At 47.2% G+C, this 16,641-nt stretch overlaps 1 protein-coding gene across 2 annotated transcripts in view; it reads left to right on the forward strand.

Moving 5' to 3' along the window:
* Positions 1–16,641, forward strand: part of TMEM19 (transmembrane protein 19) — a 547,743-nt gene that overhangs the window by 199,807 nt on the left and 331,295 nt on the right. The window contains exon 3 of one of the 2 annotated variants that reach the window (XM_069228346.1): positions 354–2,074. The exons of the other annotated variant lie outside the window; for it this stretch is intronic. Coding sequence (XP_069084447.1) covers positions 407–1,960 — 1,554 coding nt within the window. The 5' untranslated portion in view covers positions 354–406 and the 3' untranslated portion in view covers positions 1,961–2,074. Of the gene's footprint in view, positions 1–353; positions 2,075–16,641 lie in introns of those variants that run through there. 2 annotated transcript variants of the gene reach the window in all.

Here is a 16,641-nt window from a genome sequence, read left to right on the forward strand (position 1 = left end):
CTGCTGTGCTAAGTTAGTGTTTATTTTGACATGTTATATATTTATATCTAAACGGAAAGTCATTCATTTGCACAGACTCTACATTTGTTGTTTACATTTTGGGAGCATTATTTAAAAGACATCAGATGTCAGAGACACCGACTGAGCTAGAGAATACATTCTGACAGGTGTTCAAATAAAGTTCAGTTACTATAAACGCTTATTTGAATATTTATTTGAATATTTAATCTAGTGCAGCGGGCTTCTGTGTCTATAGTGTCCGACAACGGTAGCAGTATTGCATGCACTCAACATGTCTTTCTTCTGTCTCCCCCCCCCCCTTTTTGTGGTCTCCCTGTGCTTGTGTGCATTAGCATAATCAGGCGCAGGAGCAGTGGCACGGGAGCAGGAGAGAGCAGCATCCCACATGGCCCTGGAGGACGACACAACGGAGTCAGAAGCCACCAGGGGAACGGAGGGCGAGGGGAGCTCCACGGCGGGGACAGGAGCTGAGACCAGCGACACGGACTCCTCCTCTGATGGGAGCTCCCTTGCGGTGGCGGGCCCCTCTGTGCCCCCCGCATCTACAGGTACAGCCGCCACCCCTTCTACCAGCACCGCCCTCCCAGCAGCCCCTCAGCGTTTGCCCCGTGGCTGCTCACCCAGGAGGGTGGGCATCTCCTTTGCCCCAGGCACCTCAGCCACTGCCCCTGTCATCCCTGCTGCCCTCAGTGAGGAGGCCATTGACCTCCTCAGGTACCTCACTGTTGGGCATTCTACCATTTTGAATGTCATCCAGGGTGTAGAGAGGCAGTTGCAACAGACAAATGGATCCATGGAGGGCATTCATTCTGGTCAGGCAGCCCATCAGCGAGCTTTTCAGACTCTGGCCTCAGCACTGATGGCAGCCATTGTCCCTGTCTCTAGCCTCCCCCCTCCAACTTCCTCCACCCAGACCCAAACCCCTGTACCTCAGCCTATCCCAAGCACACCCTCAGACCAGCATGCACACAACTCAACACACAAGGGAAGCTCAGGCAAACATAAGCACCACACATCCCACAGGCACTCACACAAGCATCATACCCATGCACACATACCAACAGCCACTGCCTCCACTGTGTCCCCCTCCTCCTCGTCTCCCTCCTCCCTCCCTGTCTCGTCTCCACTCACACTTGCATGCACTACATCCTCAGCCACTACCTCCATCACCAGTACACCCACCACCACACCCCGCTCACGTGCAGTCACCACCCCTACTACCATTCACACATCTCCTGTGTCCTCTCCCAGTGTGTCTGTGAGCCCACCTCCCAAGGTACACAAATGCAGCCACACACCCACCCAACAGCCATCCACCTCACGACAGCCTCCAGCCCATGCACCTTCACCCAAAGTCACCAAACGTACACCTCCTACAACCACTACCTCTTCCTCCACTCCTAAACCCCCTCCATCTACCCGTCCCAGTTTGTCCAAAAAACTTTTCCTGTCCAACCTTGACCTCTTCCCCTCACCTCCCCCAACCCTTCAGTCTCCTAGGGCCCGCCTTTCCAGGTCCCAACCCAGCGCCTCAGCCACAACAGTGGTGCCAGTAGTAACCGGCTTCTGGAGTGCGCCAGGCAGCAGGGCAGCCAGTGTGGCAAGGAGCCAGATCACGGACAGTCCCCCACCTCAAAAGCACAAAAAGTTGGCCACTGCCCGGCGGGAGAGAGGAAAAAAAACGTCCACTAAAGTCGCTCCCAGGGGTACAGTTGGGAGTGTGGAGCCAGCTGCGCCACCATCCAAGGTGGGGAAGGGGCACTGTAAAACAGGCAAGTCTGGGAAACAAGGTGGACAAGACCGCCACAAGTACCGCTGCCAAGGACACCGCCGCCACAAGCACCGCTGCCAAGGACACCGCCGCCACAAGCACCGCTGCCAAGGACACCGCCGCCACAAGCACCGCTGCCAAGGACACCGCCGCCACAAGCACTGCTGAACAGGACACCGCCGCCACCAGCACCGCTGAACTGGACATCACCGCCACCAGCACCGCTGAACAGGACACCGCCGCCACCAGCACTGCTGAACAGGACACCGCCGCCACCATCACCGCTGAACAGGACACAGCCGCAACAAGCACCGCTGGCCAGTGAGCGCCAAAGATTCCAACGCTACTGAGGCCGCCAGGAGCAGGATGAAGCACTGTGGGCACCAAGCCCCCTCCAGAACCAGTGGAGAAAGGCATCCACTACCTCTGTCCTTGGCAGGATGAAGCACTCTGGGCACAAAGCCCTCTCCAGAACCAGTGGAGAAAGGCATCCACTACCTCTGTCCTTGGCAGGATGAAGCACTCTGGGCACAAAGCCCCCTCCTGAACCAGTGGAGACGGTTATCCACTTGAGAGACTGTGGCTTTGCACTCCCCAGGATAAAGCAGTGGGCAAACCACCCACTGGAGAGACTTGTGAGACTGTGGCTTTGCACTCCCCAGGATAAAGCAGTGGGCAACCCACCCACTGGAGAGACTTGTGAGACTGTGGCTTTGCACTCCCCAGGATAAAGCAGTGGGCAAATCACCCACTGGAGAGACTTGTGAGACTGTGGCTTTGCACTCCCCAGGATACAGCAGTGGGCAAACCACCCACTGGAGAGACTTGTGAGACTGTGGCTTTGCACTCCCCAGGATAAAGCAGTGGGCAACCCACGCACTGGAGAGACTTGTGAGACTGTGGCTTTGCACTCCCCAGGATAAAGCAGTGGGCAAACCACCCACTGGATATACTTGATAGACTGTGGCTTTGCACTCCCCAGGATAAAGCAGTGGGCAAACCACCCACTGGAGAGACTTGTGAGACTGTGGCTTTGCACTCCCCAGGATAAAGCAGTGGGCAAACCACCCACTGGAGTCTTGTGAGACTGTGGCTTTGCACTCCCCAGGATACAGGAGTGGGCATGGAGCCCCCTTGTGGATCTGGCATTGTGCACTCATCCGGCTGGGGTGCCCCCCTTTCCCTTCCCCCTGAGGTGGCTGTTTTATTTTTATCTGCTGCCCCAGCAGTGTTCTCTCCGTCTTGTTCGGGTATTGAATGTGGGCCTCGCTTATGCATTTTGGGCCCTATGATGGTGGAATACCTTGGACTTTTATTCTTGGTGTATATATTTGTTTATAGTGTAAATAACTTTACATATGTATATATTTTTTATTCATGTATTTGAATATATTAAAATCATTTGACTCATTTCCTTTTGTCCTTGCATTCTTCCGGGGGGTTGGGGGTTGTTAATGTAATGCATCAACATGTACTTGTGTGTGTGCTGTAGTGGGTGAGGGTGGGGGTGGGAGTGTTGCGTGTGTGTCACTGTTTTTTCCCTCCCCCTCCCCTGTGTCGTAGGTGCAGTACTCACCGTGGTCTTTGCCACCGTCTTTGTTGTTCCTGGTAGAGGAGCAGGAAGATAAATGCTGGAAGAATCTGGAGCTCGGGTTCCATGGCGTCCTGATTCCTTGTGAGGTGTGTAGAGGTGAGCGTTTTCCCTTCCAAGTCCTGTTTCCGCCGTGTTTTTGTTCGCGGTGAATCCGCCCCAGAAAAGGTGGCGGATTGGACTGTTGTAATAATGTAAGCGGTACATTGGGTTCCGCCTGTCTGTTGGCGGTTACCGCCGCGGTGTTTGTTTGTACCGCCTTGGCGGTCGGAGTGTTAAAGTGTCTGTCTATGTTGGCGGATTCCGCCACAGTCGTGATTCCATTTTTTTTACTGCCGGCCTGTTGGCAGTTTTACTGCCACTTTAACACCGACCGCCAGGGTTGTAATGAGGGCTATAGTGTGCACAGAGTCTAGGGGTTCCCCAAGCGGCTTAACAGAGGCAATAATAGATAATACTAATGCTCTATTTGTGGTAGTGTGGTCTAGCAGTTAGGCTTATCAGAGGGTATTGTTAAGCATTTGTTGTACACACAAGCAATAAGTGAAAACACACACTCAATGATTTAACTCCAGACCGATAGGTTTTTCTATAGAAAAATATTCTTTTGTTAATTTATTTCTAGAACCACAAGATTAATTTAGCAGGTAACTACATTAAATGAAAGGTACTTTACACAGTAATACTTAGAATTTTGAATGGAGTCAACAATGTACACAAATGGCAAAAAGCTATTTTAAAAGTGGACACTGCAATTTTCAACAGTTCCTGTACAGGTTCAATCTCCAGGGTATAGGTAGCCCATCGTTGGGGGTTCAAGATAATCCCAAACACCCTGCACCAGCAATACAGGACCAGTTAGGTGCAGAGGTCAAACAGGAGCCAAAATAACGTGGGCCCCTATGGAGACAGGGGGTACTCCATTTCAGGTCTGCTTGCAGGTAAGTACCCGTGTTGTCGGAGGGCAGACCAGGGGGGTTTGGAGGAATACTGGGGGGGCCCAAAGTAGGCACAAAAACCACACCCTCAGCGGCACGGGGCGGCCCGGTGCAGTGTGCAAACAAGGCGTTGGGTTCTCAATAGAACTTTGTGGAGCGGCCCGGGGGTCACTTAGGCACTGCAGGCAGGTCACAGTGGGGCCTCTCGGGCAAGCCACTGACTGGGCAAGGGTGAGGGCCGCCTGCTGGTCGCTGATGCGCCAGTGGCCGGTTTCTCTCGGGCCTTGGGGCTGCGGGTGCAGTGTTTCTCCAGGCGACGGATATCTATGTCCCGAGCAGCCACGGTCAGGGGGGTCCTCGGGATTCCCTCTGCAGGCGTCATCGTGGGGGTGTAGAGAGGTCAGCCCAGGATGGACACGTCCTCTGAGTTGCCTGGGGATCTTCTCTGGCGCATTGGTTTCTCTGGACACGGGCCGGGGGCATGGGGTGAAGAGTAGTTGGACTCACGCTTCTGGAGTGAGGTGAGAGTCCCTTTAAAGATGACTACTTTGTCTTCTTTTTGGACAGGTCCGCTGTCCACGGGAGTTTCTTGGTCCTCGGTGAAGTAGGCAGTCCCCTGGAGGCTTTTCAGGGGTTGCTGATCCTGCAGAACGTGTTGCTTCTTCTCTTGCAGCTTTTTGAAGCAGAAGAGGGGCCGGTAGGGATGGGGCCGAGTCAGTTGGTGTTTCCTCCTCTTCTCTGCGGGGTTTTCAGCTCAGCAGTCCTTCTTTCTTGAGGTCATCAGGAATCTGAAGAGCTGGGTTCAGGGTTGCCCCAAAATACTAAATTTAGGGATGTGTTAGGGTCAAGGGGCAGTAGCCAATGGCTACTGTCCCTAAGGATGGCTACACCCTCATTCTGCCCACTCCCTCTGGGTAGAGGGGAACATCCCTATCCCTATTGTTCCTAATCCTCCAACGCAAGTTGGAGGATTTCTCAAGGAGGGGGGCACTTCAGCTCTGGACACCTTAGGGTTGGTCCTAGCTGAGGGGGTGACTCCTCCTTGTTTTTCTCAATATCCCTCTGGACTTGCCGCCAGAAGTGGGGGCTCGTCCGGGGGGCAGGCATCTCCACTGGCTGGAGTGCCCTGGGGCACTGTAACACCAGGCTTGAGCCTTTGAGGCTCACCACCAGGTGTTACAGTTCCTGCAGGGGGAGCTGTTAAGCACCTCCACCCAGGACAGGCTTTGTTTCTGACCACAGAGTGCACAAAGGCACTCCATGTGGTCAGAACTCTTCTGGAAGTGGCAGGCTGGCATAGACACAGTCAGCCTTACACTAGCAGTTGGGCTAACATATAGGAGGCATCTCTAAGATGCCCTGTGTGTGCATTTTTCAATAAATCCCACTCTGGCATCAGTGTGGGTTTATTGTGCTGAGAAGTTTGATACCAAACTTCCCAGTATTCAGTGTAGTCATTATGTTGCTGTGGAGTTCGTATTGACAAACTCCCAGACCATATACTCAGTATGGCTACCCTGCACAATGTCTAAGGATTGACTTAGACACTGTAGGGGCATAGTGCTCATGCAGCTATGCCCTCACCTGTGGTATAGTGCACCCAGCCTTAGGGTTATAAGGTCTGCTAGAGGGGTGACTTACCTATACCATAGGCAGTGGTTGGTGAGCATGGCACTCTGAGGGGATTGCCATGTCGACTTTGTCTTTTCTCCCCACTAGCACACACAAGCTGCAAGGCTTTGCGCATGTGCTGAGTGAGGGGTCCCCTAGGGTGCGATAATACCTGCTGCAGCCCTTAGAGACCTTCCCTGTCCACAGGCCCCTGGTACCATGTGTGCCTTTTACAAGGGACTTAACTGTGTGCCAGGGCTGTGCCAATTGTGGGAACAAAGGTACAGTTTTAGGGAAAGAACACTGGTGCCGGACCTGGTTAGCAGGGTCCCAGCACATTTTCAATCGAAGTTGGCATCAACACTAGGCAAAAAGCTGGGGGGGTAACCATGCCAACTGTGGCACTTTCCTACAGGCTACTCCTAATTGATTTTGACGCCAGAATATTTGCAGTGCCTTTGGGAGGGATAGATTGGCCCACTAGAGGAGGAGGATTGGTGTGATCTTTTGATGGCCCCATGGAAGCTTGCCATTTCCTCCAGGTTGCGACTAGTGCAGACATACTACCTAAACGCTGCCTATCTTACACCTGTCCGTTTGCATAAGGCCGGCATCCGTCCCGACCCCTCCTGTCCTAAATGCGTGCATGAAGCAGCAGATTTCTATCATCTGGTGTGGGTGTGTCCAGTAATCACACTTTATTGGGCAGGGGTAACAGAGAAACTGGTGCAGACCCTAGGTTGGGGATACTCCTTTCTCCCAAACTGATATTACTTGGGTGATGGAAGGCACAGAGGGCACAAGAACCAAAAAAGTATTCCTAGGTACAGCGCTTCTGGTGGCCAAGAGGAATATTGCTGCACGCTGGATATTGTCCTCCCCTACATCCCTATCTGAGTGGCGAAGAGGAGTGGACTGGTGTGCACAACAGGAATGAGTGGTGTATGAGGCCCGGAGGTGCCCACGGAAACATGACCGAATTTGGGGCAATTGGCTGGATCAACTGGGTTAAGGTGGTGGAGATAGAGAGGGATCGCATGTATCAACGGCTGTCATATTGTGAGCATTCTAGTGGAAAGATAAGAGTGATTACTCTTCTTTTCGAGGGGCTTGTCGGGGTGCTTATTTGTCATAATCTTGATGTTTATGCTTTTGCATGTATTATACCAAAAATCAATAAAATTGGTTTATCAAAAATAAGCACATAGTCACATTTTCCTTTTTAAATTTAAGGGAAGGCTGCTTTTTTTTACATTATGATCATCAAGCTGTAGATTATCCTTAACCTTTTCAGGTTCTGGGGTGGCTTTAGTTCCAACCCCCCAATTATTGCCTCTTTTTCCACTTATAATTAATTTGCTCAGTCACAGACATCCTTCCAATGACTGTTGCACCTACAGGTAAGTGACTCACAGGAATAGCGGCCGTAGAAACATCACCCAAAGTCTGAACTCTAAAGCAATCTCAAATCTGACAAAAGATTATAAAATATCTTACCTTGCACAAGTTCTTTTGGAACATTGGGAACGCATGCATCCACTGCCATTCTGATTTTCTCTTTCTCTAAAGCGATTAGCTCATGCTCCAATTCTCTCTCCTTTTCCTTTTCTTTTTCCTTTGCCTACCTTTCCATTTCCCGCTCCTCAGGCTCACCATTGTCTCCCATGGGCCAGTTCATCCTTTTACTTTCTCAGATTTTCCTGATGAGCTAACCTCAGCACCTCAGCTGTAGCTTTCTGGAGGGCCAACTGCAAGTTCAGGGTCCCAGCCTTCCAATCCTTTCAAGTAAATCACTCCTTGAGTTGGTGACTATGGTACCCTAAAAACATGGCAGTCTTTGGAAATTCATGGAAATCAAATTTTAGGGTACACAAGGGGTGCTTCTGTGTGCCTGGGGAGATAAGTGATCCTGACACCACAGCATTCCCCCTCCCCCACAGGGCTTCTAGGCTTCTATTTTAGTGTTCCTCCCCAATCTTGGGTACTCGTAAATGACTATGCCACACACAGAACTTGGCCTTACACGTCCTTATTGCTCTGCGTCTAACTGCAAACTCATCATTCTAACATGAAATCTATTCACCACACCCAAATAATTATGTCAAAGTTCTACAGAACCCAGCAAAAATCAAAAGGGTCCCATCATTGCTAACGCACAAGACACTAGACCGCCAGGGCTGTTTCATCAGTTGCACCGCCAACAGGCTGGAGGTGCAATCCTTGGTATTATGACCGTGGCGGAAGCGCCGCGGTCACACCGCCGGGACCGGCGGTTTACCGCCACATTGGTCCCGGCGGTTGTAATCCTCAGCGCAGCCCAGGGGATTACGAGTCCCCCTCCCGCCAGCCTTTTCATGGCGGTAGGGACCGCCATGAAAAGGCTGCCGAAAAGGGGAGTCGCGGGGCCCCTGGGGGCCCCTGCACTGCCCATGCCATCCATTTGGAGCCGGCTCCCGTGTTGCGGCCGCCGGCCCAGTAGGGATCTCGTAATGGCCACCACAGGAGTGCGGCCACATTGGCGGCCGCACAGCGGTTACAACTTGGCAGGCGCCGGTTGCTGCCCGCCAAAGTTGTAATGAGGGCCTAGATCTCCTCCCTTGTTAAATAAAAAATACAATTTATTTTACATATATCTATCTATATATCCCAAATTTAGGTGGAGAGCAGCTCCTGTAAAAAGCACTCAGCGACACTCTAGATTTGCTCACCTTATTGTCATTTTACAGCTCGGCAAGGATGACACTGTTAAAAGATTTTGCTGTACAAATGGCAAAAGACTTGGGGCCACATGTAGGTAGCTTTTTGCACATCGCAAACAGCAAATTTCGCTGTTTGCGACGTGCAAAAAGCGCATCGCGATGCACACACCCAGTTTTGCGATTCGGTAACCTGGTTACCGAATTGCAAAACAGGTTTGCGACTCGCAATTAGGAAGGGGTGTTCCCTTCCTAATTGCGACTCGCAGTGCAATGTAGGATTGTTTTGTGACCGTGAACACGGTCGCAAACCAATCGCAGTTTGCACCCATTTCAAATGGGTGCTAACCCATTTGCAAAAGGGAAGGGGTCCCTATGGGACCCCTTCCCCGTTGTGAATGTCACTGTAAACATTTTTTCAGAGCAGGCATTGGCCCTACGGACCACTGCCTGCTCTGAAAAAATGAAACGAAAACGTTTCATTTTTTGTTTTTGTAATGCATCTCGTTTTCTTGAAGGAAAACGGGCTGCATTACAAAATAAAAAAAAATGCTTTATTGAAAAACAGTCACAGACATGGTGGTCTGCTGTCCGCAGCAGGCCACCATCCCTGTGAGGGCTGCCATTCGCAAGGGGGTCGCAAATTGCGACCCATCTCATGATTATTCATGCGGTGGGCATTTGCGACCCCCTTGCAAATCGCAGATGGTGTCGGGTCGCAAAGCCGAAATTTCGTACATGTGGCCCTTTGTCCCTATCTAGCTCGGCGTGGCTAGCACTGTGCTGATCCTATGCTTAAAAACTTTGCTAGATAAGCAGACATTTGAGGTGAGCAAATCTAGAGTGTCGCTGGTGTTGCAGAGTGCTTTTTACAGGAGCTGCTCTCCACCTAAATTTGGGAACTACCCAGAGTTCTCTTTTGTTTTTTTGCATAATGTATGCGTCACTCTAACCCTGAAAGGGCCTTGTTTTGATATATATATATATATATATATATATATATATATATTTATACATAAAACAAGTCCTCTATAAGTTGTCACGGAGCTCTGACTAAACGCTCAGATCGTGCCCTCTGAGGTTGTGAAGAGAGAGAAGAACATCTGTGAGTAGCACTAATGATGTAAGGAGAGATGCTCACTGCTGTCTTGATTGAATCAGTCTCATCTCTGACACCAGGAACTGGTAAATGAGGGGGCAGATATGTGAAAGCAGATATCTGAAATACGTAGAGTCTCTCTGTTGTATATACGTGTGCTAATAAATGGTTGAACGCAGCACGTACTTTTAGTTGCCAGGTTGTGCACGTGCAATTAGGTTCAATAAGAACTTGTGTTATACAAGCTATATTCTGTGTTCTGAAACTGGCTCTGTGAGCCCTTAAGGAATGTGATGATTTAAGTTCAACTGAGTTTCTCTGGCTGGTCCTGCTTGGCTGTTAGGGCAGTTGACTTATGACCTCAAGAGCATTGGTGTTTATCTGTGTGGGCTCTTGTATGTAGGCAGCTATAAATATCTTTTACGGCAACAGACATTTCATGTCCCTGAACAAGTTATTGGAGAATAGGCATACAACAATTTGGCGAAGAGCGGAAAAAATAAGTTAAGCAGCTTTTGGAGATATTTTTGTTTACGAGCCCACAAGGAATATTTTATGCAGGCTGTTTATGCTTAATTACTGAGCACAGTGATTCCATGGCAAGTGGCATTGGTTGGCTTCCGGCAGTTGTGGCAGCATTTCATTGAGTTCGCTGAAGACGGAAGGTTCTGCTGCAGGCTTTTATTTTGACAGCTCAGAAAACACTTCATGAAAGGTGTTTTATTTTGGTACATACGCCGTGTTGTGTAAACACGATCTGACAGGATTTCTTCTTGTTACTTGCATCTTTACCCTGGCTGTTTGGGACTGGTTATCAGGAGCCTATCAACGGTGATAGACCACCAAGTTACGGTAATTATTTCTTGCACTTGCTTGTCGGTGACAAGCACACTGTGACTCTTTATCACTACTAATTTAGTACTCAGCTTTTTATTTTGGAATTGATAGACACACCAAGTCTATACTAGTAATTTTCTACACATGTTTGTTGGTGACAGGCACACCTTTGGCTGTCTTTATGGTTATTTTGTTTAGGTAATTACTACTACTTGATACATATTTAAATTATATGTACATCTGATTTATTACATCAAACAGGTCTTACTTACCTGCAAGCAACTTAGCCGATATTACTCCGTTCCTGCAGCAACCTGGAAAACCACTTGTTAAATGGAACTATTGGTTACGCTATTTTGAAAACTATTTGGTTGCTGTTGGTGCAGATGATTATGAACCCAAACCTAAAGCAACTATTTGATTTAGTCATCTTGGCTGTGAAGGACAGCAGGTGTTTGACAAACTACCTAAAATTGTTCCCACTGAGGATGCAGCAGGAGACTGGAACGTTTTTTGCAGAAGCCATTGCATGTTTAGAGAAAAAATGTACTGAAGAGCCAAGTGAAGTGTCCTTCTAAAAAGGTTTAATTTAAAAAAAAAAGAAACAATCTCCAGATGATTCTCTTGAAGATTTTGTGTCAGCCTTAAGAGCACTTCTACTACATGTAACTTTGGGGCAGCACTTGATACTTACTTATGTGATCAGTTTGTTTACAGTTGTTACTCTAAAAATATTCAAGAAAGATTATTAAGCTGTAGGGATCCATCATTAAGTGAAGTATTAAGCTTAGCTAAAAGTAATGAGAGATAATTAATCTCTTCACGTATTATGTCACAGGAATGCATTAATTCTTCTTCGAATGCTGTAAATACAATGATGGAAAAAGAACAAGTATACCTAGTTCAAGTCAAAGGCAAAAGTGGGAAAAGTAACACTCTTAAAGGTAATCTAATTTGTTTTAGTTGTGGTTCAATAACACATCTGGGCAATGTTCCTCAATGCCCAGCTGGTGAGAAACGCTGCACAAGATGTAGAAAAATAGGACATTTCTTCAGTGTTTGTAAAGCTAGCAACAATCTGAAGGTTTAAAGTATCAGTTTGACTGAAAATAATGATACACTAGCTTTGTCAAATTTGGTTCTTAATTTAGAAATTGAAGAAAATGCAGGTACAAGAATCAAAGATCCTGAGTGCCAAGTACAAATTGGTGATTATACAACTATGGTTATGATGTGTGATTCAGTTGCACCTATCACTATCATCTCAGACACTTTGTTCAACACACATTGGAAAGGCAGGGTGAAAATAAAAGATACTGATGTTCATCCCATGGCCTTGGGGATAAAGATATTGACATGGTTGGTTATTTCGAGGATCAACTAATTTGCCTAGGCAGGAGTATTTTTACTAAGATTTACGTTGCTGTTAAGGGTAGACACATAATTGGTTGGCGTGATTTGGCAAAGTTGGGCCTCATGCTGGTACCTGGTGCATAACATCCTGTTTGTGTGAATAATATGCCTATTTCCATGATTAAATTTCAAGATACATTGTTATCAGAGGACATCTCTCAGGCATACCCTGAATTATTCCAAGGTTCCCTTGGGACATACTAAATTATACCCATTCAATCAAATTGAAAGAAATGGTATCCCAGTAGCTCATAAAGTTCGGCCCGTCCCGCTCAGCATTAGAACAGAATTAAAAAAATTACTTGGTGACGTGGTAAAGGGGGGCATTATTGTTGATGTAGGAGCCTCTGAATGGGTCAGTCCCATAGTTCTTTTTCGGAAAAAGGGTGGTTCCTTAAGATTGTGTGCTGACCTTCGCACCCTTAATAGAAACAAAGTGGTTGAATGCCATCCTTTACCCAAGGTGCAATAACTTTTAGCCAATATTGGACATTCTCAGTTCTTTTCTCTGCTGGATCTAAAATCAGCATATCATCAAATCCCGCTTGATCAAGCTTCTCAAGAACTTACAACCTCCATCACACCTTGTGCAAAAAGCACTTCCCCATGTACAAAGCCAGTTTTGCAATTCGGTAAACTTTTTACCAAATCACGAAACAGGATTGCGACTCGCAATTAGGAAGGGGTGTTCCCTTCCTAACTGTGACTCGCAGTCCCATGTATGATTGTTTTGTGACCACGAACGTGGTGCTAACACATTCACAAACGGAAGGGGTCCCCATGGGACCGCTTCCCTCTTGTGAATGTCACTGATAAAAAAATTTCAGAGCAGGCCTGCTCTGAAAAAATGAAACAAAAATGTTTCAATTTTTGTTTTTGTAATGCATCTTGCTTTCCTTTAAGGAAAATGGGCTGCATTACAAAAAAAATGAAACTGCTTTATTGAAAAGCAGTCACAGACATGGTGGTCTGCTGTCTCCAGCTGGCCACCATCCCTGTGAGGGCCGCCATTCCCAAGGGTGTCGCAAATTGCGACCTACCTCATGAATAATCATGAGGTGGGCATTTGCGACCCCCTTGCAAGTCGCAAATAGTGTCAAGGACACTATCCTACATTCGGATTTGCGACTCGCACATCCACAATTTCATACATGTAGCCCTTAGTGCTTTATGGCGCTATTCTTAAATACAAAGTTTTGGTTCTGCTAATTGGATTTTTGTTGTTCTGTTGTCATTTTATTTATCAATATAGTCACTATTTTTCTAAATTGAAATAGGATTTTTCTTGTGCTGTGTTTTCACCTTTTCACTGTTTGAGTATTGCATAAGTACTTTATGCATTGCCTCTAAATTAAACCTGACTGATCTGTGCCATGGTTACAGGAGGGTTAAGCACAGGTTTATTTAGTGAATTTTGTGCTTCACCCTGGCAGGGATTGTGATTATTATTTGAGGTGGGTTCTCGCTCCCCTGATCCAGTACTCCAAGTTTTTCAGAGCTTTTTTTCCCCGATTAAACAGTAGCGCTCATGATTCAGCAATCCCTCTCAGCAAAAGAACCCACTTGAATTTCTAGGGGGAGCCCGCTCTCCTTCCCCACTTCATTGTATAGGTCTCCTTCGGTCCAGCTTCATGAATCTCAGCAATACACTACTACTTTCTGTAGAAACAACCTCGCCTCCATCCTGTGCACACAAACAGTCTAGGGGCTTCTAAAATGGAACCCACAGACCTGCATTACTCAGGTTCACTCATACACACAAGGAAAGTGCCACGCAGGGCATGTGCATAAACACAAACACCACAACATACACTTGGGACGTTAGCAGTAGGATCTGTGTCACCGCATAGAAGCGGAACGTAAACAAGAGTAGGCCAATAGGCATCCATTCCAGAAACTCAGATATAAAGGTCGAGTGCTAACTACTGATTCACAAAATATGGTATGCTGCCACCAACACTGTACATGCTAAACCCATGACAGGCACTGTAGTCTACTATCAACCAAACGAGTGTACACCTGGTGCACCCCTCAAGGTCCATGGGTAGGATCTCAGTTATGTCAATGGACATGCCTAGGCCTTCACGCACAAACGAGACCACTATTCTGGGGCCAAAAATTAAAATAAACAGGATTCCATATATTTGAAGTCTAGCACTAAGGGAAGAGGAATGCAACTGTACATCATGCAGGGGACATTCCCATTCCAAGGGGGCCAGCATTCATATCTCAAGCAGTCTTTCTCCAAGAATAGAGTCAGGACTTTTCAAGCTAAATTGTCACGTTTTGCACTAATCTTGTATGCAAGATCTAACAGAAGTGATGTTTTTTCTGTCTCTCACCATCCAAACCAGTGACCACATATAGTTGAACTTGAGAGTCAGTGGTAGAAGTGGTGACATGAGTATTGGGATAAGAAAGAAGACAGAGAGTGAGGACTCTGCACTGTCTCCTCCCTTCTGGGGGTAGGTTTCAGAGAATCTGTGCAAGACAAAGAGACACCCTGCCTAACTTGTCATTGAAACACTGACACTGAACATAACCGTAAATATAAAATAAAATGAGATTGTAAATAAGACCTCTGTAAAAAAACTTCCTGTCCTTTGACTGAAAGATAAAGATAAAGATATATTATGCTAATTATATGCACATGTACACCTCTTCCTTTGTTAAAACCTACCTCACGCTCTGTCACTTTATGCTGTTTTGTGCTAGATAAATATAGTTTTGATTGCTGTAAACTGAAAACATAGGAACTTGTTTGTAGGTTTGAGGCATTTTCTAGTGTAAATGTAGCCCTAAATGACCAAAGAGGGTGAAATCATTAACTTCATGTTATTTCCTACACTTATCAATGTATACACATAATGGAATTCTAACACATTAAAAACATGTGCATCAACATCTGCATATGGATGAAATGTTCTTTTATACTCAGTTTTGTTCTAGAGGCCTTAACACTTGAAAACTAACATTGATCTAGTGATGTGTGAATGAAGCAACATTGTAGTACGAATTGCCCAACAAGTAAGTTCAGCACCACAAGGGAGGGGTTACTCCTGAAGATCCAAGATGGCCTTTAGATATGTAACAGTCCATGGGTCACTGGGAAATGTAGTTCACTGCTGATGCTCTACCACAAGGTGTGTTTCCAATGAACATGCAGCTCAATTCCTGTTTGTGCCCATACCTTAAATAGAATGTAAGCTTTTCTTTTGCTGGAAGGAAATCTGGGTCAATGATCCCAAGGTACTGCTTCCTTGCAAAAGAACCTGATACAATGGCAAGCAGCACTTTAATCCCCACATCCTGACAGTAGCCTCCTAATGCTGCTGTCTCTACAATAGGGCTCCTGGTTTATCAGGATATCTTTAACAAAAGTCTCACGGCTGTTGTGGATGATGAAGAATGGAAGCTGGTTGCCATGATTTTTCTTCAGGACTAAAACCATTCCAAACCACCAAATATTGTAATTTCCGTCCTATAGTTCTTATATCCAAAATCCTATGTATCCCATACTCATTTTCTGAATTATCTGGCATAGAATGTGAAGCAAAGTGTGGTTTTGTAATGTAGGGCTCTGACAAAGATACATGAAAAACTGGATAAATTGTTGTTAGAGGACGGTTCTGACCATCAGGTCTGCCCTGATTTTTCACTTTTTGACCACCTGGTTTTTGACCTTTTAATGTGAGGGAGCCTCATATTCAGGGACTCACGCACAGTAAACTCTGGTATAATAGACTGCGTGTGTTTACCACCGGTGACGCCGTGCTAAGGAAAGGCTGCTGTGGCGCAGCAAGGGCAGGAGGCCCCAGGCGGGTTACATGTGATTATGTGCACATGGATGTGCACCCATGTGAGGGCTGTGGGCGAGGATTCCTGGTGTGCGCAGCCCAAGAACTACACTTAGGTAAGCGTGGTGCAGGAGGAACTATGTAAAGTGGGTGGTGACCTGGAGTAGGTCTCATGAGAGGGGTGTACACATGTGAGGGAGAGTAAGTGTGCTTACTGTCTTTTCACTCTAGGGACACTCAGTTAAATGCCAATGTCAGTGTGCTTAAGGTATTTGCATTGTGGGGATACTCCATTAAATGTCAATGGGAAAGGATGGCCTAGGGTTCAACTCCAGTTCCCTGGGGTCCACCGAGACCAGAGTCACACCAAAGTACACTGTAACCTGTAAGAAAAGAATGATGCAGTAGGTTACAAGAGCTGAGTGGTACAACGTATGGGTCAATCATGGATGTCATCTTTCTCTGACTGATCTCAGGATTAGGGCCAATTACTGCTCTGTCCAGTTGCTTGAGCAGGGCCTTGCATCAATCAGCCAGCTGTCATTCCGTGCCAGGAGCAGGCTGGAGAGGCCCTGCGAGGAATGTCAGTAAGGAGGGGCTGAGACTTTCAGAGCACATGTGGCAATTAACTCCTGGATGATGCCATTTTGAGCTATCCCAGAAGACTGTGCAAGAGGGAGGGAACGGGGGCAAGGAAGTGATGTGGCACATCTGGATAGGCCAGAGGTGCAGACCTGCTGGACACTTCCGCCCCCACTTAAAAGGTCCTGCACAGGGAAGAGCTCTCTCTCCTCGCTGTGCTTCAGTGCTGGACACTGGGACTGCAGACGGGCGTCATGGACAACTGGAAAGAGGAACCCCCTGACT

The sequence above is a fragment of the Pleurodeles waltl genome, chromosome 4_1 (assembly GCF_031143425.1).
Source record: "Pleurodeles waltl isolate 20211129_DDA chromosome 4_1, aPleWal1.hap1.20221129, whole genome shotgun sequence".
Classification (NCBI taxonomy): Eukaryota; Metazoa; Chordata; class Amphibia; order Caudata; family Salamandridae; genus Pleurodeles; species Pleurodeles waltl.